This window comes from Pelophylax lessonae (assembly GCF_965119305.1).
Source record: "Pelophylax lessonae genome assembly, chromosome: 4".
In the NCBI taxonomy this organism is placed as follows: domain Eukaryota; kingdom Metazoa; phylum Chordata; class Amphibia; order Anura; family Ranidae; genus Pelophylax; species Pelophylax lessonae.
The window spans coordinates 307,724,637-307,736,876 of NC_138771.1; the positions used below are offsets into that span (position 1 = coordinate 307,724,637).

General features: G+C 44.5%; 1 protein-coding gene across 1 annotated transcript in view; it reads left to right on the forward strand.

The window, feature by feature from the left end:
* Window positions 1-866: 866 nt before the first annotated feature.
* Window positions 867-12,240, forward strand: part of CDC25C (cell division cycle 25C) — an 82,789-nt gene continuing 71,415 nt past the window's right edge. Inside the window, exon 1 of the mRNA XM_082254093.1 lies at window positions 867-1,087. Coding sequence (XP_082110219.1) covers window positions 897-1,087 — 191 coding nt within the window. The 5' untranslated portion in view covers window positions 867-896. The remainder of the gene's footprint in view (window positions 1,088-12,240) is intronic.

The window sequence follows — 12,240 nt, forward strand, 5'->3', positions numbered from 1 at the left end:
TATTTATTCTTTATACCACGAACTAGCACTTTGTTGCACCTTTGGCACTGTTTACAATTACATGTTCATATGTATTGATCATATTTAATGTGATGATAGAAGTGATAATGCAATCATATTTGTTTTTCCCTGCTTATAATGTCTGTTTGATGTGCCCTTAATTATTAATATAGAGGAAGCGCCATTTACCTCACCCCCCCCTCTTATCCATACTTTATATAAATGTTTACACTTTACAAATCTCAGCCTGATTTTACTTTCTCCAATAATGTAAGTTCACTCATATGCATTTTATAGTGCGTTCACAGAAATGCATTAAAATCCATTTAACATTAGTTCCTATAGATCACCTGCACATCTATACAGTTTCCATAGGTGTGTGTTTTTTTTTTTTTTTTATACATACAGCATGATGCATTTTTAGCTATATAGACTTCAATGGAATTGCATGAAAAATACATGTACATGTTTTTCTGCATGACAACAGACACCTCCTCCTACCAACATTAACACATCCCAAAAACACAAAACACATCTAAAATGTGCATAGAAAAATGCAGAATGCACCGGAAAATGGGTCTCAAAATGAGTCTAAAAAACACATATAAACTGCAAATACATTCATGTGAACCCAATCTACATTCCACAAACCTCTAATGTAGTGCCAGGGCCTGAATGGATTGTTTCAATAGGCCCTCCCAATACGTATAGTAGTTGTTGGTAAATCTAAAGGACATTGTGCAGACAGCTTGTAACGTAGATGGTTAGCTGCGTTGTGTTTTGGCATTTCCTGTGTAAGCATTAATGTGTTAATTTGTACATTTTAAATTTTCTTTCTTTCTCTCGTCATCAGCAGCTCTCCAGGTTCCACACCAGTGGTAAAGAATCGTAAAGCCATGGCAGATGGACACTCTTTTTCATCAGACGGTTACTCAAAGTCTTCTGGTCTTAATTTCCGCACAAATTGTCGAATGGTACTAAATCTGCTGAGGGACATAGATGCATCTCTTACATTTTCTCCAGAGCATCCATTAACACCAGTCACTGACCTTGCGGTGGGCTTCAGTAACTTGAGCACTTTCAATGGGTAAATATCACAAGACAACATATAAGATGACATTAAAAGAGAATTGGGGGGGGGGGGGGGTGTAATAATTGTGGTAAATTTAGATAGGTTAACACCATATGGGTGTGGGTCACAAATATCACGTAAACATTATGCAAAAACATGTTTTCTATGGATATGGCATGAACTACAAAAGTTGTGGATGCAGGTCTACCATAAGTGCGATTCTAAGAAGCCTGCAGCTACCAGATTTTACAGTAGAGTTTAAGCACTTTCCTACTGGGCACTTTTACCCCCTGCAACACTGTACCCATATGAATTCTTTTTTCACACAAATAGAGCTTTCTTTTGGTAGTATTTATTCACCCCTGGGTTTTTAATTTTTTGATAAACTAAGACCTAAACTTTAAAAAAACAAAAACATTTTTCTTCTAAGTTTGTTATAAAGTTTTGCAAACAGGTAATTTTTCTATGTAACACAGGTGCAAAAATGTCTCAAAACCAAAATGTTTGAGAACAGAATCACTCTAGCAGCACTGCGTATATATCAAATCAGTCCACAAAATTGATGCAAGCAATACTGCTACAAGTATTGCACCAAAGTCCGTAGGAGTTCAATGGACAGGGTAGGTGAATGGGTCTACAATTTTCAGTGCTCAAGCGATCAACCGCGCACCTCCACCGCACCTCTGTGATGCCCCAATAGCAATGCTCACTCACCAGATATGGCCTAAGAATGCGCTTTTGTCGGATCACATCAATGCCGTTGTCTCCAGGAATAATCACTGTCCCGCTCCTCACCAAGCCAGGATTTTCCACTTGGCCACAGATATTGACCAGCAAACCGTAATGCTTATCCCGATAGAGCTCCCAGTTCATAAGCTCCAGACACTTGTGGTCTGGGTCCAAAGGAAGTGCGATCATGGTTGGATGTCCATGGAAGCCGTCCCGGCAAACTAAGCCTACGCTGTAGCCATCGTTTGACTGTAGCTCGGGCGGGAGGGGGATAAGACCAACACTGGTATACTGTCTGAAACTCTGGTTATCTAACCCAGGAGATACTGACTGACCTGCTATTAAAACTGCATTAGCATAAATCTGAATGTAGACACGAAATAATAATTCAGGAACCAGTTCTATTAAAGTGATTGTAAAAGATCACCTTGTAAAACAACTCATTCAGTTAAAAATAGAAGTGGAAGGCAAAACTTTTTGTATAGATATAAAAAAAAAAACATACCTTTTTTTTTTTTTTCCCTTATTTATACGTGTTCTCAGCTGCATAAGACCCCATTCAGACCAGCGCGACTTGTCAGGCGACTTGTCAGCCTGACAAGCCGCGCTCAGTCGATCGCCATTGATTAGCACAGGACCCGTTCTAATAGGAGCGACACAAGTCGCTCCGACTTAGAAAAAGGGTCCTGTACTACTTTGGGGCAACCTGGGAGCGACTTGCATAGATTTTTATTATGTGAAGTCCCCACGCTGTGCACCGCGACTTCACAGGTCGCCCCTCAAAGTCGGATCGCGCCAGTCTGAATGAGCTGTAAGAGTTGAGGGAAGAGAAGCAAAAGCTGACTGAGCTTCCCAGTGAATGGCTGTGCAGTGGGGGCATGTCACGTGGACACGTCTGATCATTGGAGGACGGTACCCTAAGTTCCCAGCACCGCTAGAGAACTGGCCACGGTGTGCTCTCATGCTTAGTTTGTAATAGAAAAGGGGTACATTTTGTAATAGGAAGAACTGGCAGGAACACCAGGGATTTCACACAAAGGAACCAATGGAAAGAGAACAGGAGACTCCTACAAGTACATAGCACAGCAGGCACAAGTCAGTAAGGTGAAGTGTTGGGGTAACAAAAGCTTTAACTTCAAAGGAAAAGGCCCAGAAATGTTGAACTAAAATTGCTACACCTCACTTGCATAGATGGAAAAGATCCCAGGCTTACTTTGTGCTGAGACTTGTACATAGATGGAAAATATCCCAGGCTTGCTTTGTGCTGAGACTTGCTCTCAGTGAGGCAATATACAACACAGCACTTAATTGAATGGAGCCTGCTGTTTTAATATCTAGTGATATTTAGAGTATGTTCAGACATATTTTTTTTTTTTTTTTTATTGGTTAGGTGTTACTGTTGTTGGGTTCAATTTGAAGGACTTTAACTTGTTCTCATGGTGCAAAGGGTTTTATCATACAGCAGTGAGGGAACATTTTACACCCACAACAAACCCAGAAATAAAATGGCCTTTTCTTAGTAGATTAGCAGGGAAAGACTACAACCCCAGTCAGCTTTTCTTTAGTGACTGTACCTGTTGCAGATTTTAGCTTCCTTCCAACATTGTGCCACAATTGTAACCCTGAAAGTAAATGCAAGGAAATCTCTCTCTAACAGAGCACTAGTGAGAGCATTACAAACACACGCTGGTTCTAATCCTTCTCTAAAAATTGGCTGTACTTGCACATTAAAACTGAACTCCAGAATGATTGATTTATTTTTTTTTTTTCCTAAACCTACATTGGTCCAGCTTGGTTACATCCAGTTTTTCATAGCTCGCATCAGGAGGGCTGCTGGGATGCAGAATTTCATGGTAGTAACCTGTGTTACATTCTTTTCATGCTGCACCATTCAGAGTACAGCTTGAGCGACTTGCACTCTGTATACCAAACGCATGGTCTCATTTGATCTGCGTCAACACCGTTCACAAATGATTTCGTATTTTTTTTAATGAATACAAGGCTTTGCTTGGACAAGGCTGAGAGGAGGGGTCATGTCATGAGCTCCACCTCGTCCAGTTAGTAACACAAAAATATATAATTTCCCTAACACACTGCCACCAACAGAAATGTTACATTGGCAGCAGTGTGCAGCATGTACACAGACTTCTGGCCACTATAGCAGCCCAGAATGTTTACTCCTGACTGCTCGCTTTCTAGTTGAAAGCTTGATCATGTTTACATGTACAGTAATGTGACACCCTTCTACCATGTGTACTGAGCTCACCATAGACTCTGGATATCTCATTCCCTTTGTCATTGCAAAGTAAAAGTACATACAAGCTTAATAAAATAAAAAAACTCAAAAACATTTGTAGTCAGGTGCTTGGCTTGGAATGGAGACTGTGAGAGAAAGAAACACTGGCTGCAGCTGCTCTGTGGCGGCTGTCCTGTGTTTTGCTTGTGTATATCTAGCAAGGTTACTTTGCGGTATAAACAAGGAAGCTCAGACCTCTGCAGGGTATAAATGTACTTTTACTAAACAAAAGCATGCTGTACATACAAACTATTACAATATTAGGAACATATCACAAGACTGGCAGATATAACAATGCCTAACACATGAACGGCCTATGGTCTGTTAACAGCAGAAATACGCTTCTTAAACATACAACCCTTGTCCCAAGAATATCAACTCTGGTGGTGGGCTCAGCAGATCTCTGCAACAACAGGACAAAGAGGTCTTTGCCCCATGTTTCTCCAACTACAAACGAACAAACAAGCAAGGCTGCATCATGGATGTTTTCTGTGTGACCCTCCAGAGCAGAGAGGGTGTGGGAAAAGGGACTTTTCTCATGCAAATTACTCCTTTTATAGTCTTGTACACAGAAAGACCACCCACAGGATGTGGTCATATCTTTTGACCACTCCTAGGTCAGTTTGCAGCAACACATGGCTGCACATCCCCCACAACCACAGCTCATTAAATATGCAGCGGCCATTTTAAAACCACCTGTGGGTGAGCGAGATTATTACACATGTATGGGAACATTTCATGAAAAATCCATAACTGATACATCCTGCGGTGCTGAACTGGTAACGGCTATATCTGCTAGAGGAAAATGCTGCCGAGCAGGAAGAGTTTAGTAGACTGAGTAAAGCAGCACTACTGCACTGTGGGAACTGTAATCAAGAGGAGAGAGACTACAATAATCAAGAGTTTTTGAACTGCATTTCCCAAAGGGAGATTGCCAGGAGAAAGTTTCTTATGCTTTACAAGACACAGCTTCCTCTTGCCATGAGGGAGCCCGGAGCGTGCACATTGCTGTCCAATGTGTACCAACACTGCTGCATAACTGCCGGATTCGGAGTGCTGAGCCCAGATGTGCCGACATCCAGAGTCACCTGAGTGCAGAACGGAGGGTGGAGTAATCACTGTATGACCAGATAGTGGGCTGCAAAATGGCTGGGGCTGTTCAGTTTCTGCTGTGGGTATTTACTGTCTGCTGCTAGGGAGACTGAGCCGTTTTGGAACCGACCATACAGCCATCTAGTAGCCTTACTTCTGCCTGAGGGCTTGACTGGGACTATCCTTATGGGCCCCAACACTAGCCAGCTGAAGAGTTAGTACTTTACAGCTGCTGCACAGAGACTCTCACCTATTGCTTATACCAGGAGGTACCTCTCGGGGGGGGGGGGATATTTCATCACAATCTAGCCATTCTCCTAAAGTGCGCTCTAGACTAGTTATTGTATTATTATACATATTGCTGTTAATGTTTCTATGCACTGTTTATTGCTGATTCATTAGTTAATCCCAGTCTAGTGGTACAGCACTCTATTCTAAGTTACCTTGGCATACCTAATATTTTTACTGTCTAATACATAAATAAATTCAGCGCAACTGTATAAATGTAATTAAATTAATAATAGAAAGCTGCTATGCACTAAAGGATCAATAAACCAAAAGTCCCAATAACAAATATATAACAAAAAGTGCAGCGCTATCAAATAAGGGTTATGAAGATGGTATCGAGGAGTGCAGTCCACAGGTGCAAATTATGGTGAAGCATGCTCAAGATATAAACATTCAGTGCTCTTCAATGTGCTGGTAATCCTCCGCCCAGTCTCATTAGCCTCTCACCTCACACTTATACAGGTATATCAGAATAGCTGATGAAGTCCCGCCCAGTGGGACGTAACGCGTGCGAAGGGGGAGGGGCTGGTGACGTCACCCGCCATCCATTGCGGTCGAGACCGATGTGTGTAATACGATCTGCTCATTACATGCACTTGTATAGTGCTATACAAGGTAATTTTAAGATTGTACGCTATGTTCAATAAAGTAATTTATTGCGGTAATGCACTATGTCCGGAACTTTGTTTTCCTATGGACCTGTGATCTGTTACCTGTGAGCTATATTTTCTGATGAAGAGGATTACTGATCTGATCTATATTGGTGATCTCCTTGGAGAAAGTTTGTCTTACTAGCCCGTCTGGTGACACAGGGGCTAAGTGTGAGGTGAGAGGCTAATGAGACTGGGTGGAGGATTACCAGCACATTGAAGAGCACTGAATGTTTATATCTTGTGCATGCTTCACCATAATTTGCACCTGTGGACTGCTCTCCTCGATACCATCTTCATAACCCTTATTTGATAGCGCTGCACTTTTTGTTATATATTTTTACTGTCTAGCCAACTGTATCTCCGCCTACCTAATTATGCTCAAACTGTCATTTAGTCCAACCTGTACCAATAGATTAAGTTAATTTACCACTAAAAGGTCTTTTGCCTTTCCTGGTGCTAATTCACAGCCAAGTTAAAGGTATTGTGACAAACAGTCCCTGTCAGTTGTGTATGGAGTGTATCTGTTGTATAGGATTTTGCGGTTCATGAGGAAAATGGGTAGTGGAAGGATACAGGAGGTAATCGCCGATCATGCCTTGTTCCCCACCTAGGGTATAATTCTTCTTTCCCTATGTTAATGGATGGTTGCTGGGAAAGGATGCAAGTGGGCTGTGAGGTAACATGTCTGATGCAGACCAAGTAGGGTCTGCTTGAAACTAAACCACACAGTATCTATACACAGAAAACCAAGGCTTACCTGTAGGTAAAATTAATATCTCCTAAACCTGCATGGTTTAGGAGATATTCACCCCGCATGCAGCCGCTGACATCAGTGGCGCATGTGCTCTGAGGGTCCAGCGTGCGTGCTGGAACTTCAGAGCTCCTTGCCTCAATGGAGGGCTCCTACGCGCAGAAAGGCAGAGGGAACATGTTGACCGGGCACTGCTGCGGGGGCTTTCTTCTAAGGTAAGTATTTCATAATGTGCTAGTATGCCATGCATAATAGCACATCATACTATTGTCTTGCAGGGTTTTTTTTTTTTTTTTTGTTTTGTTTTTTTCAGTGGTTTACTACTGCTTTAATTCTGAGGCCATCATTCACTTTCAATCTAATGAGCTTATAGCTTTTAAAACGTTGCCTATGGACAACTTTGGTTACCATCGTTTTTTGCGGTTTTACTAGTAGCATGGTTTGAAGGCCTTACTTGTTTGATATCTAAACTTTATTTTTTGGGTCCCCTTGCATATGGGGTTGTCTACCTGTTGTTGTTATTTTTATGTGTGTGTGTGTGTGTGTGTATATATCTATCTATATCTCTCGCACACTGCTCAAAAAAATTAAAGGAAGAGTATGGCACCAAGGCAATTAAACTCCTGGTCAGTTAAGTACCAGAGGGGGTTAATCGGTTTCAGCTGCTTTGGTGTTAATTAACAGGTGCGCTAGATGGGCAACAATAAGACAACCTCTAAAACAGGAATGGTTTTACAGCCGGGGGGCACTGACGTTTTTACCCCCTACTCCTCCTTTTCTGACTGTTTTTCACTAGGTTTGCATTTGGCTAGGGTCAGTTTCTCTGCTGGTAGCATGTGGTGTTGCCTGGACCCTATAGAGGTTGCACAGGCAGTCCAACTCCTCCAGGATGGCACATCAAAAGGTGCCATTGCCTGAAGGTTTGCTGTGTCTCTGAGCACAGTCATAGGAGCATGAAGGAGATTCCAGGAGACAGGCAGTTACTCTAGCTCTAGGAGAATTGTCCAGGGCCGTAGAAGGTCTCTAGCCCATCAGCAGGACCAGTATCTGCTCCTTTGTGCAAGGGGGAACAGGATGAGCACTGCCAGAGCCCTACAAAATGACCTTCAGCAGGCCACTAATGTAAATATCTCTGACCAAACAATCAGAAACAGACTTCATGAGGGTGGCCTGTAGGCCCGACGTCCTCTAGTGGGCTTGACGTCCTCTAGTGGACCCTGTGCTTTTACAGAGGAGAGCAGGTTCACCCTGAGCACATGTGACAGACGTGAAGGGTCTAGAGAAGCAATGTAGAACGTTATGCTACCTGTAACATCATTTAGCATGACCGGTTTGGTGGTGGGTCAGTGATGGTCTGGGGAGGCATATCCATGGAGGGAGACACAAACCTCTATGGTCTAGACAGTGGCATCCTGACCGCCATTAGGTATGGGGATGAAATCCTTGGACCCATTGTCAGACCCTACACTGTTGCTGGGTTCCTCCTGGTGCACGACGATGCCTGGCCTCATGTGGCGAGAGTATGCCACCAGTTCCGGGAGGATGGAGGAATTGATACCACTGAATGGCCCCCACGCTTACCTGACCTAAATCCCATAGAACACCTCTGGGATGTTCTGTTTTGGTCCATCTGACACCGCCAGGTTGCACCTCAGTCAGAAGCTCAGTGATGCCCTCATCCAGATCTGGGAGAAAATACCCCAGGACACCATCCGTCATCTCATTAGGAGCATGCCCTGTCATTGTTAGGCATGCATACAAGCACGTGGGGGCCTTACCAACTACGGAGTACCATTTTGAGTTGCTGCAATGAAATTTCAGCAAAATGCACTAGCCTGCTGCATCTTTTTATTCACTTTGATTTTCGGGGTGTCTTTTAAAGTCAACCCTCTGTAGGTTGATGATTTTCATTTCCATCAATGTGGCATACTTTTGTTCCTAATTCATTCCCCAGTCCAAATCAGTATAGATATCCAGCATGAGATTTTTCTCTATTGAGATCTGATGTTTTCAAAGTGTTACTTTCATTTATTTGAGGTGTGTGTATATAATATTCATTCATTTTTAACAGTAACACAGTTATGTGACATACAAGCTGCACCTGGCACCATTTTAGTCTACTAAAAAATGTGCTCATATATAATACTTTGGGGGTTTTAAGTAATCTTAGGCCTAAAATGTAAATTTTAAGGGCTAACTCCACCTTTTTATAGTATGTTACATGTTGCACACCTATTTAGGATGTAACATGCTACCAAGTGGATCCCAGTTACCACAGCTTTGCCTGCACAACTGCCTCATCTGTGAATGAATAAACTACAAGTGCTGTTTTCCACTGTGGCAGACACTGTCATCAATGCAACACATGTATTCATCAACACCTTTTCAAGTTCTTTAACTAAAATTCCATCCCTCAGTATGGACCAGGAGCTGCAGGGGGAGTCTGCAGAAGACTTTGCTTTGCATTCGCCATCAAGTGATCACGGTTGCAATGTTTGGCAGGCTGATTTCCAAAAAATATATAAATTGCTTGTTTCTCTTTTGTTCTCCGATGGACACCGCTCCACAATCATCTTGACCATTGGGTTATGCTGCCCCCTACAGGAGTAGGACACTATGCAGGAAAAAGCTTTACCATGCCTATGGGGCAGTCCCAGGGGCTATACTCCCACTTCCTGCTACAAGCATTCAGTTTTTTTCTGCCTTGTCAGGAGTAAGGACCTAGTTCCTTGCTGGAATCTCTGGTCCTAGCATTTTTTCCTTTTTTTTAATATAATTTTTTTCCTCTTATTTTCTGCTCCTGTGAGAACTACAATCAACTGCTGAACTGGGCGACGGAATAGATAGTCTGGATCCTCAAGGTCTCCCCAGTCCAGCCAGCGAGCGTGCGCTAACTTTAGCTCCGCCACTGGACAGGGGCTGGCCTGCCAGTTAAACGTCTCGCGAGGGCGCATATGACCTGGTCCTGGTTTGAGTCGCAGCGTTCCTCCTGGCAAACCGCACCCCCTTGCCGGTGGAGAGGTAATCTTTCTGGAGTGGTGCCCACCTGGTTCCACGGTATGGTAAGTAGTTGTTCTGCCCCCCCCCCCCTTCTCCCCCTTGAGGTTTTTGGGGTGGATGTGGGCCCCTCCCTGGGACAGTGGGACCTCCAGGTTCCCCTCCTTCTCCTCAGCCCCTCTAGGGTCACTGTAGTTCTTCTGTCTTGGGTCGTGGGTCTTCGGGGCGGTGCCAGACTTTATACAACAAGGGGTGATTGTTCAGTTTCCAAAATCGGAACGTTTTCAAGGTTTCTAGTCCAACCTGTTTACAGTTCCCAGGAAGGAAGGCAAGGTACGTTCCAATCCTGGACCTCAAGGCTTGCACAGCTTGTGCGGGTACAGAAGTTCCGAAGAGAGTCCATTCGTACAGTAGTGGCATCCCCACATCAAAGGACGCTTACCTTCATATTCCAATATATGTCGGTCATCAGTGTTTCCTCCGGTTGCCATGGGTGGGGAGCATGATCAATTCATGGCATTGCCATTTGATCTCGCCTCAGCTCCTCAGGTATTCACAAAAGTGTTGGCCCCAGTGTTGGCATTGTAGCCGCAGCGGGGGATTGCGGTACTGGGTACCTGGGCTATCTTCTTCTGCGAGCAGAGTCTCCAACTGCTCTAAAGGACAACCTGGAAATTACTGTGCTGACTCTGTAGGAGTTCGGTTGGAAATTGAACTTCCAAAAATCTGCTCTGGTTCCGTCCACCAAGTTGGACTATCGGAGTCTGACTTAGGACTCGGCTTCAGCCAGGGTGTTTTTTTCCAGGAGAACAAAAAATCCAAAGCTTCAGGATGCGACTCTGCTCCTGTTCAGCAGTCGGTCTTCTTTGCAGGACTTGCATGCGGGCACTGTGCCTGATGGTGTCTACCTTTTTTGAGGCGGTTCCATTTGCACTGTTCCACTCGAGCCTCTGCAAAGAGATTTCTTGCCAAGTGAGACCAGGATCCACAGTCTCTAGATAATCTGTTCCTGTTGAGCTGGGATTTCGCAAGGGTCCCTGATAGCGTGCTCTTCGGTGCTTGGTCAGGGCAAATCCTTCCTTCCCTGTACTGGGCGGTGGTCACCGCAGTTGCCAGCCTGTCCGGGTGGGGAGGTGTTTTTTGGGCATGGATGTGCTCAAGGAATCTGAACCCTGGGGGTGTCAAGACTACCGACCAATATACTGGAACTTCGGGTGATAAGATTTGTCTGACTCATTAAAATCGCCTTCAGAAGTGGCAGGTAAGGATTAAATCGGACAATGCCATGGCCGTAGCATAGTTCAATCGCCAACTGGGCACAAGCAGTGTCCTGGCAGCTTGGGAGGTAGCTGGCATTCTAAGGTTCAGCTGTGTCTCCAGTATCTTCTGATAAATGCCTTTTCCCCACTAAAACTGCTGAGCCTCCTGCGAAGGATAAGGGCAGAAGGGATCTGGTCATCCTAGTGGCTCCTGACTGGCCTCGTTGGTATGCCGATGTGGTACAGCTGGTCACTGATGCCCCTTGGATACTTCCTCTCAGAAAAGATCTATTGGCCCAAGGGCCAATCTTCCATCCTGTTAGAAAATCTACCTTCTAGGAAGATTTTAACAATGCGCTTGGAAGACGTACATTGCGTGGTGTGCGTCTTTTGGGGGTTCATCCCCGTTCCCTTTCGGTGGCTTGGATTTTGGCATTCCTCCAACACGGTGTTGAGCAGCACCTGGCCTTGGGTACTGTCAAAAGCCAGGTTTTCGGCCTTGGTGGTCGTCTCCTTTTACCGTCCTTTGGTTCACACATTTTACTCAGGGGGTTTACCACTTGGCTCCGCCAGTACGGTCTCCGTTGCCTCTGTGGGATCTGTTTGGTGCTGTCGGTTCTCCAGTACCCATCTTTCGAAAATATTTGCAAGCTTCTTCTGCTTACATTGTCCCAGAAGGTAGCCTCCTTGGTTGCTATTACTCCTGCAAGCAGGGTGTTGGAGTTGGAGGCGTTGTCTTGTCGTTCATCTTACCTGGTGAAAAGTGGTGCTTCACCCTTGTCAGTCATTCCTTCCTAAGGTTGTTTCTGGTTTCCATCTGTATGAAGAAATTGTTGCCTTCCCTGTGTCCTAAGCCTAAACCTCCTAAGGCCTTGCACTCTCTGGATGTGGGTCTGGTAATCCAGAATCAGGGCGTACCGTGCAGCAACCGAGTCGTTTAGGAGATCAGCCTTACTATTTGTCCTTACGGATGGACCTTGCAAAGGTTTGGTCATGCCTGCCGTGACCATTTCCACATGGACAAGACAGGCGGTTATGTGGGCCTATTCCATCAAGGGTCAGGTTCCTCTGTTCCCTTTTTAAGGCGCATTCTACACAGGTGC